Genomic DNA, 23,175 nt, shown 5'->3' with positions numbered 1-23,175 from the left:
GAGAGGGTCCCTTGGGACTCACCATAGAGGGATGGGCCTGACTCAGAGGAAATACAGTGGTGGAGGTGCAAGACAGTCTGGGCAATGGCTAAGGGTGCATATTTCATGAGTCTCCTTTGTTTCCTGTTGATTCCTAGGATTCCTTAATAAAGTCTACTAAGTGTAAGCGAGCTGCTGTGACCTTGCCTTTCTCTGATGTGTGTAAAATGTCAGTGACCCTGTGACAGCTGAACTAGGATGCTTTGGGCAAGCTGGTAAGGTAAAGGTAAAGGGACCCCTGACCATTAGGTCCAGTCATGGCCGACTCTGGGGTTGCGGCGCTCATCTCGCTTTACTAGCCGAGGGAGCGGAGCCGGTGTACAGCTTCCGGGTCATGTGACCAGCATGACTAAGCTGCTTCTGGCAAACCAGAGCAGCGCACGGAAATGCCGTTTACCTTCCCGCCAGAGCGGTACCTATTTATCTACTTGCACTTCGTGTTTTTGAACTGCTAGGTTGGCAGGAGCAGGGACCGAGCAACGGGAGCTCACCCCGTCGCGGGGATTTGAACCGCCAACCTTCTGATTGGCAAGTCCTAGGCTCTGTGGTTTAACCCACAGCACCGCAAGCTGGTAGCCAGAGCAAAAAAAGTTTGTCAGGACCAAAGGACAATCAGGGGTTACAGGGGCACACCTGCTGTGAGCCCCACAATTCCGAACGGCTCAGTTGATGGCGAAGAGGATATGGAAAGCACCATCACCAGGATGCAGCCCAAGAGGCAGAATGGACCATATGTTCCTTTGCCCTTAAAAGTCCAGGGATGGGGAGGCAGCCCTGCCGGCTACCTGTCCTGCCCCATCCACAGATCAGTGGGATTCCCTAGCAATGGGGAAGGAGGAGGGAATCTGCCAAGTAGGGAGTTTGGGTTTCCAACTCATGTGAGTTCAACATCCTTGTCCATCTCGTTGCAATGCCCTCAAAGCACACACCGCCACAAGATTGGAACAAACAGCTTATAATTAATGGGATTTGCAAAACAACTGCAACAGAGAAAACCCACCTCATTGCCCATCAGATATTTTGGGCTGGGAGAGCAAATGACCCATGCCCACCATTACATGAGTGCATCGTTAAAGGAAGGTTCTGATCTGAAATTAATTGTGTTCTCATAAGGTGGCACTTTGAATAATAAGGGAAAGTATTTGCTGGAGGCAGCAATTTTTCCCTATTAGTAATGCTTTTGCTCATCCAAATTATTCTCATGAGTGCCACAACACAGTATTTAATCATTGTAGAAAGATAAAGAGAATATAAAATGAAGTGGTAAATGTGTGAAAGGAGAGGGGAGAAATCTTAACGGAGCTATCTTCCGCTGGAAAAAGAAGAAGTAAAGATCTCCACACACACACATACCACAGCGAAAGTATTCGGTGAAGAATAATGTGTTCTTTCAGTTAACTTCACTGCCAGCTACTCGATAAATTCACAAGCTGTAGGAGTTTTGAGCATTTCTATAATAAAAAATGAAGAAGTTTGCTATGCAGCCAGTGTTTTATGGCTTTTTTGCCTTTAAAACTGTAAAAAGCAGTTTTATTTTTTCATTCAAATTTATCTCTCCTCTTTGTCCAATTTGGGTAGACAGAGGACAAGTTTCAAAATATAACTAAAAGCAATAAGATGACAGCAACAACAACAACAAAAAATGTCCAAACCATAGATTTCAGCAACCTGGGGGGGGGGGGACAGATTTGCCCTATTTGCCTTTTGTAATAAGAAGACCAGGAGAAGCTTCACTAATCTCCAGAAACTTCTGAATTCATTGGGTATGTGGGGCTTTCTTGGGGAAGGGAATCCCATGGAAATGGTGCTGCTACTTAGTTGGTGCTCCAAGATATAGTTGACTTCATCTCTGATATGGACAGCACAGGGCCTTTCTAAAAGCTCCAAGGGGCAAGGTTGGCTCAACCATCGTAGCTAATCCTCTGAGGTGACAAAATACTGAGGTGCAGTTAACTCAGCAAAAGAATGTATTTGGGATACAGTGGTGCCTCGCAAGACGAAATTAATTTGTTCCGCAAGTTTTTTCTTCCTGCGAGTTTTTCGTCTTGCGATGCACGGTTTCCCATAGGAATGCATTGAAAATCAATTAATGCGTTCCTAGGGAAACCGCCTTCAGACCAGGTCCGGGGACAGTCTGTCCCCCAACCTCTTCTGAAGGCTGGGGGGGGCAAGGGCTTTTCTTCCCACTGCCAGCCTTTAGAAGGCTGTTCTGAAGGCTGGGGGTGGGAAGAAAAGCCCTTCTCCCCATCTCCCGCCCCGCAAGCTCCGGGGACAGGAGGGCTTTGCTGCCGACCGCCAGCATTTTAAAAGCCCCCGCTGTCCCGGGGCGATTTTAAAATGCTGGTGGGTGGCAGCGAAAGATTCGCTGCCGCCCGCCAGCATTTTAAGATCGCCCGGACAGCAGAGAAGTCTCCGCTGCCCCGGGGGCTTTTAAAATGCTGGGGGTCGGCAGCGAAGGCTTCGCTGCCGCCCGCCAGCATTTTAAGATCGCCTGGGACAGCAGAGAAGTCTCCGCTGCGCCGGGAAGGCAGGCAGGGGGGAGCAAAGACTTTCGCCCCCCGCCGGCCTTCAGAAGAGGTTCTGGACCTCTTCTGAAGGCGGGCGGGGGGCGAAAGTCTCCCCCCCCGCCTGCCTTCAAAAGCCGTCCTTCAAAAGCGGGAAGCGCTTCCCTGCTATGCCGGACTGCTTTTAAAATGCTGGCGGTGGGGAGCAAAGCCTTTCGGCCCCCGCCAGCCTTCCTGGACCTCTTCTGAAGGCCGGAGGGGGGGAAAGGCTTTGCTCCCCACCACCAGCATTTAAAAGAGGTCCCCGGAGATTTCCCTATGGGCTTTCGTCTTGCAAAGCAAGCCCATAGGGAAATTCGTCTTGCGAAGCGCCTCCAAAACAGAAAACCCTTTCGTCTTGCGGGTTTTCCGTCTTGCAAGGCATTCGTCTTGCGGGGTACCACTGTACTTTTGGATTCATCACCTCATTGACTAGATGATTAAATGACACACAAATTCATGTCCATAATGGTGGCCAGGAATCTGAGGATAAGATTTAGTCCAGTCAAGATGAGCGTGCAACAAAATGTTGTAGTGTGAAGTGCTGCTGTTCAGGGTCCCATCCACTCAGCCATGTACGATACTCCATTCTAACCATCCTAATGGGTTTCCATTTTATCTCCTCTCTATAGGCAGTATTTTCTGTCCACTAAGCATGCTCAGTCCTCACCAGGTTGTTTTCTGCTGCTCCAGAGAAGCGGACACGGAGCAATGGATCCAAACTACAAGAAAGAAAATTCCACCTAAGCATTAGGAAGAACTTCCTGACAGTAAGAGCTGTTTGACAGTGGAATTTGCTGCCAAGGAGTGTGGTGGAGTCTCCTTCTTTGGAGGTCTTTAAGCAGAGGCTTGACAACCATATGTCAGGAGTGCTCTGATGGTGTTTCCTGCTTGGCAGGGGGTTGGACTCGATGACCCTTGTGGTCTCTTCCAACTCTATGATTCTATGATTCTATGATTCACCAAGCTGCGTTTGGGGGGGCAGTTGTCCACTAAGGGCTTTTTTCCTAAAGTTTTTTTATTTTTATTTTTGGTACTTCTACTCCAAGCCTAGCAATGCTTCCCCTCTTATTTCTGATCCGTAACATTTTATCCTCAGAATGAGCAGCACTCAGAACTGAGAGAACTATTAATATATGTGGTTAACTAACAACCAACAGCAGTTGAAATTACTAATATTAAAAATGAAAATAAGGAAATACTATCCTGGTAACCACTTGATAATCTAAAGTAGTATCGTTATGCTACTTGACCTAAAATGACACAAAATTCCATGGGGTTTTAAATTTAGCTAAAGCAACAACAAAAGTTTGGGCTAGCTCTGAAAAGCGAATAAGCAGATATACCGTATTTTTCGCCCTATAGGACGCACTTTTTCCCCCAAAAAATGAAGGGGAAATGTGTGTGCATCCTATGGGGCGAATGCAGGCTTTCGCTGAAGCCTGGAGAGCAAGAGCGGCCGGTGCGCACCGACCCTTCTCACTCTCCAGGCTTCGCGCAGCTCTCCGCAAGCCCTGGGAGCCCGGCGCTGGGCTCCCACGGCTTGCGGAGAGTTGCCTGCATGCTGAAGCCTGGGCGCGCTGAGCTTTGTGCAGGTCTCCAGCGCTGGGCTCCCACAGCTTGTGGAGAGCTGCCTGTTCTGGGGGCTGGGGAAGCTCGGGCTTCCCAAGCCCCGCGCCTGGGGGGGGAAAATAATTTCCCACCCTTTATTTGCCCCCCCAAAAACTAGGTGCGTCCTATGGGCCAGTGAGTCCTATAGGGCGAAAAATACGGTATGTATGAAGGAAGATGTTCCCTCAAGTAGTCAGAGATCAAGCTACCCAGGACTTTAAAAGTAAAAGAACAGTAATTGTGTTAGGCGATATCCAGCTGGTGTTTCTCCATTGACTGAAGGCATTCAGCAGAGGGAAGAAGCAAGAGTTGTGGGATTTGGAGAGAGCAGGGGGCTGAAGTGGAAAAAGGGAATCACTGAAATGACTTCCCTCCAGCGCCCCACTCTCAACAGAGAGATACCAACTGGATCCCAAACCAGCAGCCATTTTGATAATGCCTTGGGAGGAGGTTAGGGAGATACAGTACTTTCTGGGGTGCTATTTGCTTGTTAAGAAAGCTCAGCTGAAATAAAAAATGCTTAAGGAAACATCCCTTCCTGTTCCTCATTATTGGAGAAAATACACTTCAGAGAATTGCTCTGTTACAAAAAGAAATGTGAGCCACCTGCTTAAAAACTAATTAATGTAAATGCATTTCTCATGGATGGTCTGGCGGGGCAGCAATTTCCATGTCAGAAGCGGAGCTTACGATTGCCCTTTGACCATCTCATCTGCACTTTGCTCCGCAATTCATCACTGACAACATACTTTAATACTTTCAAATCTTTCAGGGAATCACTTGGGGGAGGGGGGAACGCTACAGATATATTTGACATGCTTGGTCACCAATCATAGCACTTTGCAATACCTGGATTGGTTAAAAATTCAGGAGGTGCAATCGTTTGACATGAGTGAGGCAAGTCTATGCATATTCATTTCTTGCCACGGTAGAGAAAACACATACATACACATGCAGGTATACTCACAGTGTACTCATTTCACCTGCACTTAGTACAATGGCACCATCCACATGCCAGAGGCAGGTGGTCAGAGATGCATTTGGGATCGCCTGTCCCCCTCTCCACAGCTGGCCAGCTTGGCAGCTTGGTAGGCTAGCATCCCAGGAGAGGAGTGTTGCCTGGGGACTGCACAGCAAACTAGAATACGCTTATTCTGTATTTTAGAATAGGCTTGTATAGTTTCACTCACACACCCCCCACATACATATACACACAAATGCCTCCCCACTGAAAGGCCAGTCAATACCATCTTGGCTGTGAGTCCTGGAAGACCTGCTCCCTGCCTTGAAAGCCTTCTTCAACCTGGCCTGGGAACGTTGGGCTCTTAGTGACTTCAGCTACAAAAGCTGAGGCTGCTGGACAGATTTTTGGGCTGCGGTATTATTTAGGGAGGAGGCTGTCATTATTTGTTTATTTTGTACCTTTATTTTACATCTTATGATTTATGTGGAAATTATTCAATTTGGTTGTGTACTTTTGGATGTTTTATAAATTCTTTATGACTACTTTTGTATTTCCCCCCATGTTATAAGCTGTCTTGAACATGGTTTTAACTATTGAAAGGAGGCATACAAATAAAATGATGTGTGCATAAATAACATTTGCAAACCAAGCCCAGCTTCAACAGCCTGCTGAGATAATAGGGAAGCCATTGCTGATGGAAGGGTCTGGCATAATTTCCTGTTTTGCAATGGGAGAGATGCCCAGCCCAAACAATGCACAGCAGAGCAACATTATTGCTTCCCTACTTCAATCTGTGCCATCCCTGATCAGGAAGAGGAAGAACACCCCAAGATCTCACGTGAGTTCGACATCCTTGTCCATCTCGTTGATAAGAGGTGTCTAACAGTGGGGCACTGGAGGGAGGTCAATGATGCAAGAGTGACATGGGCAATCTCTCATTTCTTTATGGAATGTGCCCCTAGAATAAATCTACTAGGCTTCTCTATACATTCACTTTGACTTGGCTACCACTGAATTTCTAGCTTCCATGCTCTTTTTATGTAAGAGGATTGGTACTGATAGAGCCAGAAGGAGCCACCAGACATTTATATTCTGCTCCTGCAACTGGTGCTGGGCATCCCCACTGGGAAATGTGAGATTGTGCAGAAGCCCCTGTTATTGGGGGATAGCTAACCCCAAGCCATTATAAGCTTCACATGCTGATTTCTGTGAATCAAACCTCTGTTAAGAGCCAACCTGTGATCCACCAAGTTGAACACAGCTTACCAGCCATGCACAGCTTCATCGTCTCCCTGGTTTTGCTGCCTGTCTTTCGAAGATGGGAAAACGGGATTGGCAGAGCACACTATCTGACTGATGGACACCATTCAGCATGGTGGATCACAAGCTGTGCATGCCCGACTCAGCCCAGGAGCCACCAGCTTCCCACCAGATTTCAAGTAGCTTCTTGAGCTGGTTTCATAGATGGCCAGGCTCTCTCAGCCTGACAATTTAGTACTTCTCCAAGTCATTTGCATTTTTTCCCTTAGGTACAAAGCTGCCAGGCTTTATTAGGCTCCAAGCTCATGCTCGCGACATAGCCGCTACCCGATCCTCTTTCCATGCTTGCTAACGCAAACTGTCAAGCCGAAAGTGCTCTTGTAACCGTCGGTGCACAGGGTTCACTTTGAGAGGTGGCATACGCTAATAGAAAGAGTTCATGGTAAAAGAAAATCTCATTTGTACGTAGCGAACATGGTGAGCCTGGGGACTTGCGCTTTGATTGTATTGTAATTAGCAGCGCTTTTGTATTTTCTCAGTGTGATCGCTGCAGAGACGGCTACCTCCTCGGCCAAGCACGTTTGGCAGGTTGCTTTCGACTAAAAAGGCTGGACAGAAATGAACAAAAGAGCAGCCGGCCAATCTCCCTGGGTTGATTGCAGGCTTCTTTGCTAATCATGAAGGCATCAGTCATGATTAAGAATCAAGCCTCAGCCTTCTTACTCATTCGAAGAAACACAATGGATGCTAGCAAAACAGAAAAAGGAACGAAACACACACACAACTGTTTCCTTTTGGTTCTAAATTAGGAAGTCTGGAAGAATTAATTAATTTTGCAACAGATTTCCAGCAAGATAAATACTATAGAAGGGACAGCAAAAAAAGAGGAGGGAAACCTATAATCTTAAGCCTGGAAACAAGCAAAGGGATTTTAACAGAACACTCCAGGCTAGGAAGATTTCTGCATCTGATAGTATCAGTTACCCATTGTGAATTCCTTGTTTCATTGGACATGCTTCTGATTGCTAGTTCAGAGGCTACAAAATGGAAGTCTTTGCCTGCCAAGTTCTCCCACGCAGTTCTGTAATCCTTAATGTCTGATTCCACTGCTGAAGACAAGAGCAAAGTGGTTAGCTCTGGGAGTGCCTCTAACAAAAAAAAAAAAAATCATGTCATCCAGGGCAAGACCAAACTGTGAGGGCCCTCCAGTAACCTAGAATCCATGCAGGCACTTGCTCAACCTGGATAATTAACCCTGGGCTTTGCTTGGCATTGCAGCAGCCATAAACCACCGTTCTGGTCTTCAGATCAGACACAGGCAAAAAGCTATGGGCCTCATGTTTACGTATAACCTGGACAGTCCAGGGGTCTGAGGTGGCACATGCCTTCAGTGCAGTCTTTCACCTCCAAGTATTTTGGACTCCAGTTCCCATGAGCTGCAATCAGTGCGGCCAGTGGTCGGGGATGATGGGAGTTCTAGTCCAATAGCATCTGGGGAGAACCAGATTGCACAAGGCTGCTTTCATGTGTCTCAGGAAAGATCTGAAGCTTTAGCACATACATGCGAATGTGATCCGTGCGGGAAGCACGTTGCATCTGCGCACGCACGGGTCTTGATTCGGCACTTCTGCGCATGCGCCGAAACCTGGAAGTAACCTGTTCTGGTATTTCTGGGTTCGGCGTGGTGCACAACCAAAAATTGCGCAACCCAAAGCGTCTGTAACCCGAGGTATGACTGTACAAGCTCAAATAGTTCTCTTGATTAGGTTGCTCCCGCGATCCTTAAATTTCCACAGAGTTCTAGGTACGTGAATGGGAGACCAAGAGAAATGTAAGCAGCAGCAGTCTCTACTGCCCACCTCACCTTTCTGCACACAGAAGCAGTCAACATGGTGGGGTGCTGCTGCAGAACCACTCTTCTGCCAGCTGCATGACTGCTGCTCACCAAGAAGGTGAAAGAGTGAGGCAGCGCAGCAGCAAAGTCAGGACTGTGTAGGCACACTGCCAAGAAGGCTTGATTGGTTATCCAGTGTATATGCAATCTTGCTGCTACCCTGCCCACCCCACCCCCCACCAACCCCAGTGTTCCTGTCATTTAACCAGTTACTCATCTATTTTTTAATTTAAAAAAATCAATAATAAATGAGTGCTATTTTTCTTGGGGGGAAAGGTGCCGGAACTCACCATGAACGCCTCCCTCGTTCTCTTAGAATGCCAAGGGCACCTGCCTGAGAGGTGCCAGAACTGAGTTCCGGCTGGTAAATAAAGGCACTGAATAAATGTGTTAAGTCTAGTAGAAATTAACCACATAGCAACAAATTATATTGGGTTTCTTGTAGCAATAAGCTTGATAATGATTTCTTTACCAAGCACCAAATCACATTCAATCTTTCTTCCGTGCTATTGATTCCAATACCACATCCCCGCCTCCTTTTCCCTAAATCCTATATGGATTTTATAATTGGTTTTGCTAACAAATATTTAACCTGTTTATTTGAGGTTGCTGTTTTCCAAAGTGTTGCCCTTCTTAACACGGTACTAGGATCCAATTCCTCTAAATCAAAATTCATTGTCTGGAAGAACTGGAACCATAGAGTTATCCAACCTCCCAGCTTTAGAGAGATTTATTTCCATGTTCACAGGTGCCCATTTGCAGTTAGCTGTGTACGCAGGTACACACACTGCACATTCTTTGACCTTTATGTGTGAATAACAGTATGAATACACTGTTCTGCTACTTGGGTACACAAGGTACCCAGACCATATACTTGCTGAATATAACATGTGAGCATCCCAATTATCAAAGGTAACAAAGAGAAATCTGTGCTTCATTTCTCTTTGTATTTGATCCTTATTTGTAGGAGTTGTTCATTTTGGATTAATAAAAGTTGCCCCTTCGCCACAGCAGCAGGAATTGAAAAGTGTCATTCATTTGCAGCATGCTTATAAAACAACCTTCTGAATTCCCCGTGTTTATCGAAGCAGCTAGAGTACATTATCTGTCTGACACCAAATAAATATTTTACTGCAACCTCGCAAGAAGAAATCATACTTGACCTTTATGGGCTAAGTTTTCCTTTGTATTCATGGCCTGATCAATAGTTTGAGTTGGAGTGCTGATATATTTTGGTGCTGCCCTAAATCAGGTGAGAATGTGTTGTAGAATTCTGCAGTTAACTTTCTAGCAAAACACCCAATAATATAAGGGTGTGTGTGGACAGAGAGCTTGTATGCTAACAAGGACTACTACAGGGGGCAGGGGAAGTCATGTATCTGCAATTGTGCACCAAGGATGGGCAGCTGCCTCAAATAAACAGATTGAAGATTTGTTAGCAAAACCAATTATAAAAACCTTATGAGATTTAAGAAAAAGGAGCCACGGATGTGGCATTGGAATCATAGGAAGTTACTGATTGATTGATTGATTGATTGATTGACTGACTGACTGACTGACTGAGTTGGGACTGTTGGGTTATTCACCTTTGAACTGTCTACAGTGCCTGGTAGCAGTTTTCCAGGATTTCAGACACGGTTCTCTCCCAGCCCTACCTGCTACTCCCTACCACCAGTGGGACTCTGGGAACTGAACCTGGGACCTTTGCATGCAAAGATGATGTAACCTCAGGGAGCAATTGTCCATCAAAGGAATCCCTTGAATCCCCTTTGTGTTACGGTAAGTAGTCCTGCGTTGAAAATTTCTCTTGAATTCCCACCCCCTGGCCCCACATCCATTCTCCATCCAATAATGAGAAAAGAAATTGCATTTGTCAAAGAGGAGAGAAGATTTCTATGGAGTGCAGGGTTTTTGTTGTACTTAGCTTACTTTGAAGATGTCCAAGGTTTATTTGTAAGTGTCATTCTGCAAATCGTCTCTCTGGTTGTCTACACTCTGCAGCCTTCCTGGGTGCCTGCATCATGGAGTACTTCCTCCCATAGGCCTTTTTCAGATCGGGAAGCATGGGTAGCCAGGGAGGCTGCAGAGTGTTGAATAAACATTTGCTGAAATGAAATATATATATACCACCCTTGGGAACCTTTCAACAGCCAGGTAAGTTCAAAAGCCTACACCTAAGGTGCCCTGGAATGAGGCAGAAAAACATAAGCCTTTTTCTTAAGGGAAGTAAACTTGAGAAGGTGGAAGACAGATTTCAGCTGAGTAACAGTAAGTAACAATTTTATTTTGCTTCTCAAGCTGGTGCTGGTGTTTCAAAGTTTGTTTCACTCTGCCCTGCTATGGCCACCGGCTGTTTAGGAAGCTCACTGCCTCCTAACCTGCTCAATGTTCCAAGAGTGAGGGATCAGTCGCACCCCCACCCCCCAAATGGCTCGCCCTTCTGCCTATTACCTGGGGTTGTCTTTGGTTGCAAAGGAAGTCTGCAGCCCTTTCCTTGGACAGGCCTACAGGCCCCTCTTCAGAGACTGATGCAAAACACTAGAAACATGACACTTTTGAAGGAATTGCTAAACAACTGAATGAGGGGGGTGAATGCTGTTAAACGTTGTCAGAAATATTCATGAAACACAGGGAGCAGCACTCTGGATTGGCCCTAAGTTATTAATCACATTGCGACAAGCGAACAAATAACTAAAAACACAAGAAATCAGTAGCATTTTGCTTCAACTATAGGCAGGTTCACACATAACACTGAAAACAGGCACCCACTTTCTCTACAAAAGTGTTTGTGTGAGAGTATACACCTGCAGATTCGTATGGCTTAGGTACTGAGTATGCAAGCACACAGAGTGCAAACTGGTTGAACATTTCATGTTAATACCTGTGCAAGTGCACAGCTCAAGTATTCATGTGCACAGCTACACAAACTGAATGCCCGTTGAATATAGCCTGTGAACAACCATGCAATACTTATGTTTATTCTGATCTGTAGGAAGGAATAGTGTTAAGAGATCGTGAGAAAACAGGTACAACTCAAATGCCTTCAGGCGGTAAAAAAAGAAATGAAATTATACACAAGCCTTTCACTGTCCTGACCCTTTTCAAAAGGCCCAAGATGTCCTGATCAAAGCTTTAAACCTGTGTTCCCTTCAAAAAGCTAGCCCTTAAATGCCATCAGACTGGAAAGAGAGGCCAAAAAAACTGGGATTGCTTTCATGACACAGTTGAGATGTCACAAAATTGGCAAGTGATATTTAAGAGCTCAGTTTCAGTATGGATGTCCTGCGCTCCTTTTCATTGTCTGCCTGCAATAATGAAGCTAAGCAGTGCATCTGCTACCCATTCTATTATTAATCATGGGTGCCGTATCTAAACTGGCCTTAGGTTAAGGCCAGAAAGTGGCAATATCAAAAATGGAAACCGAACCAAACACAGAAACAAGGCCGTAGAACAGACCCATATCATAAATTTTGCATACAGCTGGCAAGTGCTGATTTATATGGCTCTGACATATTTAGATGGTATTGGCATCTGTGATCTCTAGGTATGTGGTGACTGTGTGTACATGTTGTCTGTGTGACAACAGGCTCCCTGTTGTTACTGAGTGTGTACATCATTATTGTGGGATCTCCACAATCAAGACTAGCACGACAACGGTGACCTCACACAGTAAGTGTGAGGGTGTCTGGGTGCAAGGGAAGAAGCAGTGACTATAGCCTCTCTATTTTTGTGTTACACCATGCCTCCCATTGTAGCCTTATTATGATGGGTGCCCAGAACATTATCTCATATTATCTTAAAAATCTTAAAATTCAAAATTTCCCGCTGCTCCAAACGGTTTTAGGTATAAAGGGTGGCATGCAATGAAGTTTTACTCAGAGTAGACATGGTAAAATTAATGGATCTTAGTCATGCTCATCAATTTCAATGGTCTTACTCTGAGTACAGCTTAGATGAATACCAACCAAAGTATTTTTGTGGTACTAGTTAACACAACTGTTGTTGACAGGTTTTCTTTTATGTTGGTGCTATGTTATAATCTGCTCCCATGTCTGAAAAAACTTTTAGCCTTTTATATTTGTAATGTTTTATTGAATTCCTTATGCATTTCACATTTTGCACTTCATTACTGTAAATTGCTTCGAGATGGGATATATAAATATAATATTCTAACTAAATTGAAATAAGTAAGGACATTTATGTCTCAAGACTTCCGCACATATATATTGAATTGACTGGTTATGTACTTTAAGAGTACTCAATCTTTATAAACACTTGCAGGGTTTTGTGACTAAGAGCTGCATTCTTCTAAGGCAGTAGAACAGGGCAAAATTTCAAAGGCTTCCCCCTGAAAATTCGTTCTCTTGATGCAGAAATACAACCTTATTCCGCCTCCATTAACAGGGTCCTTATGACTCTTCCATCAGTTTGCCACACAATCTGAAGAGCTAACAGGAGCCCAGCTATGTATTCATATCCCCTAAACAATGAACCGAGCATAAAGCAATTTAAGCCACTGCTCAATACGTGAGTAGCCAATGATCTGCTGAAACGGAAGACACATTTCCATTTCAATATAGTGTGAATCAATGAACTGGTTCACCACACTTCAAAACACGCACCACCATTCCTCTCAAAGCATCTGCGGTGCATTTTGTCATGGACTCGTGGCTCCGTTTTGGCACACCAGGTAGCCCGGTGCAGGACTTGGGACTGGCAGCTCCTTCTGTTAGCTTGCAGGGAAGTGATAAAAGACAAGGAGGTAGAACCTTGGCTTAGCTCTATACATAAATGGAACACAAACACAAAACCAGAGAACAGAGTATCTCAAAGCCCTTTTATCCAACACTCTGCTGGAAGGGATATAAAAATAAATAACGTCGAAAAACTGCACGTCTTTGAACTTCTTTAGCCAACAGACCTTACAGGCCTCCTACAGTGCTGCAATAAAGATGCTTCAAGAAACCAGTGTAACACTTGACAAAATTTTATAATGCCACAATCACTTTTTGTTATGCAAGGCCCCTGAGAACGCCAAACGCTATGCAAGTCATCGTACATTAATGGAGCTTCTCCATCTCCACCCCCACCCCAATATATGCAAGCACAGCACCCCTGCTTCGGTTCTTTTCTGACACCTGTAGAAATGCGAAGGAGTCCAAGTGAAAAGCATCATATTCAGCATAGCCCAGACACTCAACATCCTAGCTTCATGCCATGCCCCTTCTTGTTTAAAAAGGAAAAAGAAGAAAAGAGCTTATGATGATTAATGAACCATAGCTGGATGGATGGATCTTCCTTTCATGTACGTTCAAGATCTGTATTCATGTATCTCTGCTTCTTTGAAAAATAAGCATAGCAAAGGCACCAGCATGCTGAGCAGTGCTGTCACAGCTTATTGGTACTGGCAGCATCTGACAGCCAGCATCCCCCCCCCCCAATCTCCAATCTGTCTGGTTGGAGAGTCATTTGGAACCAACTTGGTTTTGAGGTCGCTTCTCCCTTGGAGGTGAGGAAGAGCATTGCACGTGAAACTGCGTGCTGTTCAGAACCTCTCTGACCTGGTCATTGAAGTAGCCTTTCTTTCATTCCAAACATGTCAGACCCACCAAATTCAGTGCCAATTAGTTTGGCACGAGAAAACACCCAACTCTTATCTGACATTTTCATCTGATCCTAGGAAGGCAACCAAAGCAGTGAACTGCTGTTTGGTGGCTGCGAAGGACAGGGTGGGGCAGAACAAGCTGCTGGGTGGACTGACTGATTTCGGTTTGTTGTACAAAATGTTCTGGATTTCACCCCTCCTGAAAATTCAGGTTCATAGCTTGGGGGTACTCCTTGACGTGGTGCTCATATCAGATGTGCAGGTAGCTAGTGTGGTGAGGACATGCACCCCAATTTAGTTGGCTTACCTACTAGTTGGTTCACCTACTATGATGAAGTCTAACATAAGGACATAAGGAAAGCCTACTGGATCAGGCCAATTGTTCATCTGGTCTAGCATCCTGTTCTCACAGCGGTCAACCAGATGACGAGGGGGGGGGACAATCCACAAGCAGGATTCAAGCACAAGAGCACTATTGTGGTTTCCAGCAACTGGTATTCAGAAGCATTGCTGCCTCCAACTGCAGAGGCAGATCACAGCCATCATGGTTAGCAGCCATCAATAGTCTTCTGCCACTTTGCTTCCAGACCCAGTTCAAGGTGTTGATGTTAACCACTTAATGATGTTAACACACTTAATGTGTTAAGCACTTAATGGCTGGGAACAGCATATCTTGGGTTCCACCTTCTTCCACATATGCCTCCCCACATGCCATCTGAGGTCTGGATTACACATCCCTCGACTCTGTGAGGCCTGCTTGATAGTGACCATATCTAGGGTCTTTTCTGTACTGGTGCCCACTTTGTGGGATGCTTTGCCAATAAGCTGCAAATCTCCCTCACACTTTTAGATGACTGCTTAAAGAGGCCTTAGGATGAATATCTCCTCTTTCTGGTATTTTGATGTTTTAATTCTTATGGCTGTTTTGCGATTGTTATTGTGCCAGTCTTGGTGTTTTGCAAATATTTTGATTTGGCTGAATTGTGGATTGCTTTATATTGTGGTTTCTGACAGGATATGCACACACACACACACACACACACACATAGAAACAACTAAGCTCATAAATCTTCCCAGAAAAAAGTATTCTGAGAAGTATTTTTTACTAAATAACATGAGTTGTTTATATGTTGTGTGAAGCCCTTTGGGGGAGCTGGGTTCTACATTTAGTAGGCATAGAGGAAGACAGTGGTGAGGTGGTACAAAATTTTCTCTGAAATTACATTACCTTCTCTTTCCCCACCCCACCCCTTTTCCTTTTGAATGATTCTTTAAAATCTGTCTCTGGTAATGAGATCAATTTGCCTCACCTGTCAGATCTGTCCTGCGAAGGGGTGACAGAAACAGCACATCTCTATTCCATTCCAAGGGAAAGCATTTCAGATGTGAATAATGAAAACACAGAAGGTATATATGCCATTATGCACACCATAGCAAAATCAGATTGCTTCCTGCAGAAGGCACTGTCAGGTTTTATTGCAAACAGTGCATATATTACCAGCTGGTGGGAAAATGGCCCTCAGACTTCCCTGTTGGATAAAATATTAACCTGCTCAATGTTAGCTTGTTGCACTTGCAAAATCAGCTGAGCATTTGGTAGATTTTTTTTTTTTTTTTGCCTCTCAGTTCTAGAAATCTGGTCTGCCTCAGTGGCCCTTCTACAAACTGTTTTCTTTAATTCTTTTGGTCTGCCGTGTCCATCCAAATAACACACCTGTAAAGAATACAGAAAGGTGGCCAGCAATACATATTCTACTTCCTGACAAACTATATTTATGTAACTTCCCTTCTGGATATTATTCTTTCTTAATACTGTCTCTCTTCTTCTCCAATTGCCTTCTACTTTTTTGTTTGTTTTTGACAGGGGGAAAACTGACTTGCTAAGCCAAACCCACCCAACTCTAACCATGGCAGAGAATCACCATCAGCTTTTATGCTGGTGTGGATTTCCATGGTGTGGTTATAAGCAGCCTGAACAGTAGCGCGCCATAGTTGTGTAAGCAGAAACTGATGATTCCCCTTTCTCAAACGGCATTAAGGATATTGTTAGGAGAATCTGATTATTCAGACTGTATTAAGAATATGACAAGAATGTATGTACAAAGAAAACTTAGCCATGAGTTAGCCTGATAGATAGTAGGCACTCTGCTCTTCTGGCTGAGAGCCAGTGTGGTGTAGTGGTTAAGAGTGGTAGTCTCGTAATCTGGGGAACCGGGTTCGCGACTCCGCTCCTCCACATGCAGCTGCTGGGTGACCTTGGGCTAATCACACTTCTCTGAAGTCTCTCAGCCCCACTCACCTTACAGAGTGTTTGTTGTGGGGGAGGAAGGGAAAGGAGATTGTTAGCCGCTTTGAGACTCCTTTGGGTAGTGATGAAGCGGGATATCAAATCCAAACTCTTCTCTTCTTCTTCTGAATCAAGCACCCAGCTCTGATACTGCAGGCATGCTTTCCCTCTGAGAACATGACTTCATTTTTCTGCATGTGTAAAGCTAATTTGGAGGTAATTTATAGGCCTGTGGACTCCACTTTTGTGAGTTCTCCAGCAGCCACTGTTCGACCAAGTAAAGGCACTTCAAACATCACAGTGGTATGCTTATTGAGGAAATCCACTACAGCTGCATGAATTGTACTAACAGTTTATACATCTCTGGGTTAAAATACCAACCAATTATGAGCAAAGCATATGTGTCAAAAGTACCACCAGCCATGCCCAAATGAATTCTCTTGATTATTCTCATGGATGGGTTGGATTGTGATTCTTTTCAGGAACAAAACCACCAGTGTGTGCAACCCTCATTGAGGACTTGGCAGAAGCTGAAAACAGGACTGGATAGCTCAGTTGATTAGAACGTGGTGCTGATAACGCCATGGCTGCAGGTTCGGTTCCTTCTATAATTCTATGACTACACAGCTAATGAAACATAAAACACTACATTTAATCTGAAGTAGAGATGGAATTGTGCCGAAATCCTCAACCTAGGAAGCTGTCTTCTACCCAGTCAGACCATATGTCCCTCTAGGCCAGGATTCTTCACCCTGACTGGCAATGTCCCTCTACATTTCCAGACAGGAGTATTTCCCAGCCCTACCTAAAGATGCCATCGATTTAACCTGAGTCCATCTGCATTCAAAGCATGTGCTCTCCCACTCCACTCCAGCCCTTCTCCACCACAGGCTTCCTGTTGCAGTTTCAAAACACGCAAAGTACAACCCTCGCATCAAATAATGCCTCCAACCACCTTGAATTTTGTAATGTTCGAAGTGTTGCAGATCTGACTTTTGACACCAACGCTACTCGGCTAGAGGCTCTTGTTTTCCAGAGAGTGCCTTTCAGCGTTAATGCTGCTGGCTGAGTTGACCTTAAAATTAGAAGCGCATAGAACACTCAAGTCCCAGGCCGCTGTTTTGCAGTGTTTTTATGCTAATAACACCTGAAAGTTAGTGCTCCCTGTGCTGAATTAAATAAATGAGGTCCAGAGTGCTGCTTGCCTACAAGCTCTGCGTTGTTCTCAATCAGATAATATACAGCTCAGCCTTTCATAGCAAAGCAACTGTGACAGCTTGCATCCTAACCAGGAACCACAGCACCCTCTCTGAAAGAAAGCAGACTTGCTGCAGGCAGGGAAATGAAGTTATGTTAGGGTGGCCATGTGCCCTCCTTTACAGAAGAGCATCCTCTGATGGAAGGAGCAGAGGGACAGTCCTCTATTTTGATGTGTTCTTCATTTGAAGGGCTGCAACTTAAGAGCATCTGCCTTGCACACAGAAGGTCTCAAGTTCCATCCCAGACATCTCCAACAGGGGTAGGAAAAAGTCCTGCCTGAAACCCTTGAGAGTCACTGTCCGTCAAAGTAGACCAGGGTTTTCCAAACTTAGGTCTCCAGCTGTTTTTGGACTACAATTCCCATCATCCCTGGCCATTTGGTCCTGCTAGCTAGGGATGATGGGAGTTGTAGTGCAAAAACAGCCAGAGAGAGACACACACCCCCAAGTTTGGGAAACCCTGGTGTGAGCTAGAGGAACCAATATCCTGGCTCAGTATAAGGCTGCTTCCTGTGTTCCTGTGTTGACAGGCTGCCCAGTGTCCTGGTGGCAACAGTGGAGCACCTCAGGCTAAATGTAGCCCTGTAAGCTTCTCTGTGCCAACCTAGCAGTTCGAAAGCACGTCAAAGTGCAAGTAGATAAATAGGTACTTCTCCGGCGGGAAGGTAAACAGCGTTTCCGTGCACTGCTCTGGTTCGCTAGAAGCAGTTTAGTCATGCTGGCCACATGACCCGGAAGCTGTACCCCGGCTCCCTCGGCCAGTAAAGCGAGATGAGCGCTGCAACCCCAGAGTCGGCCACGACTGGATCTAATGGTCAGGGGTCCCTTTACCTTTACCTAAGCTTCTCTGTCTAGCCCTCAGTGCTCTCCCCCTGCCACACGTCTTCACCAGGCCACACGCCTCATCAGTCCTGCTTTGTACCTTCCTCCAAGTGCTTTAGCTTGGCTGGAATGTGTCCTTGAATTATAATAATGTTGCTTGCTTGACTGGGTGGAGGGAAGGATGGGGGGACGGACCTCTGACTTGTTCACATCTGCATGAATGTACAAGAGGTGATAATTACATCCTTTGCTCTGCCTGCTTTTCACCACTGGCTCTGCCCACCTCTGACATGTTGCTCCTGGAAGGCTGCTCATGAAGGCATGAGGCCCTCAGATTGTCCTCAGATTGCTGTAGGTGGCAGCCATTTCCTCAATTACATTACATTCCTCGATTACATTAAACTAACTTATTTGGCCAAAACAAATATGGCGGCCTGATGGAGCCAGTTGTGTGTTTTTATTTCCTTTTTAAACCTGCAAACCTGCTGATGCCAGGCCTGTACGCTGCCTTTATTTTGAAACATATCTATGCTGGGAGGACCCCATTAGTTACTTCCCTGCTGGATCTGCAAAGCCTGAGCTAAAATAAGTAGCAATCCTTCTCTCCTCAGGTTGTGGAAGCAAACTTGACTCATACCTTCAGATAAATAGACAGATAGAGGAAATAACTGGAATAAAGCTCAAATCCATGTGTGTGGAGAAGCTCATACTGATAACATTTGTGCTTGCCTGGACTAACTAATTCACACACATTTGTCTCCGATGCTGAGGGTGTATAGCTTTCGGTGTCTGAGAGAGATGTGCATTAGAAAATAAGAGTAACATTGACATCTTGTGGAATAGGTAAATTACTGCAGGGATGACCATTTGGAGAGAAGCAAGGAAGAAACTTTTGAAAACAGGTGTTGTGAAATGCCAACCACCATCCACGTGATATAATGACCAAAAGCAAAGAGGAAGTAAAAGACTCCAATAAATAGATTGAATAATTGGGGAATGGGAGTGAATGGCATTGGAGAGTATTTCATGGTACCTATGGTCTTTTCTTGCACAGGAGTCATAAATTTATTGCTACAGGGATCTCTCCCACTTCTGAACCATATCTAAGCCAAGCTGCCAAGGCTCCCTGAAGTGTAATAAGACCCACATCCATCAACTTTGACTTTCTGTTTATATATGTAAGTCAGAATTGTTTCATCTGTAACACCGAATTTATGTTTGCTAAAATGTTGGTTCTTGTCTTCTTTTAATTTATTGATTTGTTTTGCGAACTGCTTTCTCCTGCTGGCTCCCCTCCAACCTAAACTCCTTAGTGTAATAAGTGTGTGCTTGTTGTAAACTGCTTTGGGCATGGATCGTTGTGGAAAGGCGGCATAGAAATTGACTCGATCAGTCTCTGGATCTCCTAGCAATAAGCTTAGGTTACGATGGACAACAGGCACAGAGGGCTCTATTGCAAACACATACTCGCATTTGATGCTTGTGCATCCAAGCTCAAGTTCCGAGGCTATATACAAAACGGCTGGCACTCCTGAAGGAATACTTAGATGTTAGACGTTTCGAGAAAGAACACATTAGACACTGTTTCATGTCTTCCCCCATCCAACATTGGTCCCATTTTGCTCTCTAGCTTAACATTCTGACAAAACCTGCTATCTTATCAGTCCTTCTGGATCCAGCTATTCCCTTGCTGCTCAAGGCAAAGGGAAGCCATCCCTTACTGCCAGTGACAAGGACAAAACAAAACAAAACAAAACAAAAAGGATCTTAAAGGGCTCTCTTTCTTTTGTGCCTGAAGAGCACTTGCTGCAAAGCTTCCGTAGCACAAAACACTTTCTTCGGAGATGCCAAGAACCGGATAACTCCAGCTACTGTATTTATATTTACAAAAATAGCTTTTTTTAAAAAAAAAAGTAAACATAAATTAAAATAAAGGCAATGCTGCCCTCTTCAGGAAAAACATCAAACTCCACTGCGGGCTAGTTTAATCCTCCTGTTTCTCCCAACTTTCCAAAGGTCTTCAAGTCCATTTTGTATTCAACATTTCCCTCCCGGCTTCAACAAATGCTTCAATGTAGTAAGGTGCTCATGGTGTACACAAGATGAAGTGGTGGAATTTGCTTCCACAAGACATGGGGGCTGGCCATGAGTTTAAATGGCTCAAACAAACTATTAATAAAATTCATGGAGGGAAAGTCTATCCACGACTACTACTAATGATAGCTGCAGGCAACCTGCAGGCAGAGTACAAGTGTGCCTCCAAATCATCCTGTTGTCGGGGAGCAATAATGAGAGGTTATTGTGTTCATTCCCTGCTTGGGTGCTTCCCAGAGACGTTGGGCAGTATGAAAAATAGGATGCTGTACTAGATGGATCACTGTTCATATCTAGCTTTATTTATGTTATTGTATTCTGTTGTTGTTGTTGTATTACCGACTATATTCCAATGCCATTCCAGAAAAGATTTTGTACCTCTTGTCAGGCACTGGTCTTAGGGTAACTCACAAGGTCTCTCTTTTTGCCCTAGCTTCAATGGAAATCCAGGAAAGAGCTATTAATGAGATTGCAGTTGGCTGCTTTCGGGGTGCTCTTATTTAACCATAATATTTTTAAATAACTAATGTTTTTATCTGTATTAAACTTCACCCTTACAGTATGTAAGGTTTATATATAAGGTAAAGGTAAAGGGACCCCTGACCATTAGGTCCAGTTGTGGCCGACTCTGGGGTTGCGGCGCTCATCTCGCTTTATTGGCCGAGGGAGCCGGCATACAGCTTCCGGGTCATGTTGCCAGCATGACTAAGCCGCTTTTGGCGAACCAGAGCAGCACACGGAAATGCCGTTTACCTTCCCACTGGAGCGGTACCTATTTATCTACTTGCATTTTGACGTGCTTTCGAACTGCTAGGTTGGCAGGAAAGGTTTATATATGTTACATGTGATTTACGTAGTATCGTTATGATGTAGGTTTTTATATGGTTCTAGGTGGCAATGTGATTTTGTGCAGTATTTCATACTGTTGGTTCTTGTATTGTACCTATTTATCTGATATGTGAATAGCCCATGGCCCAAGCATTAATAAACTACTACTATTGCTACATTGCCCACCATTCACCCTGAGGTCCGTGGGAGAGTTGGAACGTTAAAACACAATTATTAAAACAACTTAAAACAACTTACAAACACAGAAATAAGGTGAGACCTAAAAATATATACCCCTTAAGTGTCAAAAACATCTTCAGTATTCACCAGAAGCTGTACAGTGATGGTGCCAGATGAGCCACTGTGGGGAAGGAGTGCCACAACTTATGGGCTGCCACAAAGAAGGCCCTCTCCACACACACACACACACACACACACACACACACACACACACACACAGTCTCTGAGTGCAGAGGAGCTACCAACAAGGTCCACTCTGCCAATCTTAGCACCCAAGAGGGTATGTAGGGAAAGTGGCAGTCTTTCAGGTATTTGGGGTCTGAGTTGTTTACTGCCTTGAATTGGGCCTGGAAATTAACTGGGAGCCAGTGCAGCCGGGAGATCGAGAGGGAACCTCAGCTAGTAACCTGACTGCTGCATTTTGAACCCATTGATTTTTCTGTGTTGGCTTCAAGGTAAAGCGTAGAGCGCAGTGCAGTAATGCAATCTGGAAGTTACCAGAGTTTTCTCTGCCCGACAGAGTTGTCTCTCAGCAAACTAGGCAGAGCTGAAAAAACACGCTCCTAGCCAGCAAGGGTGACAGTGTTGAATCCAGGAGCATCCCCAAGTTCTGATCCTATTCCTTCCAGGGGAGCGCAACCCCTTTCCAAGGTCGGCCACCTTCCCACCTCCCATATGTGAGAACTCTGAGCATGTAACACCTCTGTCTGTTTGAACTAAGCATGGTTGCACTATTGGCTAGATGGGTCCCTTACTGGCCTTTCAGCCTTGACGAATGTGGCACCTTGTTCAATACCCCAGGCACCTTTCTGTGTGGCACATGTACCTGTTGAAGGAATAAAGAAGACGAATCTGATCTCATGTGGTGTGTTCCCCAGCTTCACACTCCTATTCAGGAAATTGGGCAGATGGTCCACAGACAGAGTCAGGCTCAGAGCTGGAGCAGAGCCAGTTACAGTGGCAAAATCAACTTTGGAGCTGGCAGCATTATAACCTGAAGGGATGGTAGCTCAAAACATGCATAGCAAACAAAGACAAAGGGAGTCCACAACCTCCTTACAGATTTCCACTTGTATTTTACGTCTTGTGAAAATTTCGTCGAGCACTACCTGACCCTGCCATTCCTTTGTAAACTTCAATACCACATTAGCTGTCACTTTCCCCACTTCCCATTTGTCACTAAGAAAAAGAGGGAAAGAAGCGATGATCACCTGAAGAAAATGTCCCCAAATGCTAAAGTACTGCAAACCTACCATGCTGTTCATTTTAGATGAGGAAGACCCCGTTCTCTGCTTTCTCAAGCTGTTCATTTCTTCTGGGTTTCCATCCTTTGGTTTCAAGATCATCCGGCTGCTCCCAGCAGTGCCTTCTGAGGAGGATCTCAGGCGTTTTTCTATGAATCTTCCTTCTCGGTATGGGCTAAAACTACTAGCAAGATTCACTGTGGGATGAGGGAGGGAGGGGAGAGATGCAGTCAGCACACATGCCACAAAAGCTATTGAACATTTATTTAACTCAAAGCCATGTTACTCTGAATAAATTAGCTGTGGCAGGTTACTCCACAGCACTGCATTCTGACAAGAAATGTACAGGAGGGACACCAATACATGCTGAAGGATTGGGTGAATTGGCCAATTATATAATTCACTTCCTGAGAAGGCAACAAAAAGCAAGAGGGGTTGTACTGGTCCCAGGGTATGGTTTGAAGGCACATGAGGCTGCCATCTTG

The 23,175-nt window shown here is 44.9% G+C and overlaps 1 protein-coding gene across 6 annotated transcripts in view; it reads right to left on the bottom strand.

Annotated features, from left to right (window-relative positions):
* CCSER1 (coiled-coil serine rich protein 1) overlaps positions 1–23,175 on the bottom strand; it is a 726,914-nt gene that overhangs the window by 570,626 nt on the left and 133,113 nt on the right. For all 6 annotated transcript variants that reach the window (XM_082236373.1, XM_082236372.1, XM_082236374.1 and 3 more), the window contains one exon: positions 22,700–22,887. In XM_082236373.1, coding sequence (XP_082092499.1) covers positions 22,700–22,887 — 188 coding nt within the window. The remainder of the gene's footprint in view (positions 1–22,699; positions 22,888–23,175) is intronic.

The sequence above is a fragment of the Podarcis vaucheri genome, assembly GCF_965113315.1.
Source record: "Podarcis vaucheri genome assembly, chromosome: 9".
Lineage (NCBI taxonomy): Eukaryota > Metazoa > Chordata > Lepidosauria > Squamata > Lacertidae > Podarcis > Podarcis vaucheri.
This window is presented reverse-complemented; position numbering and strand designations above follow the sequence as displayed.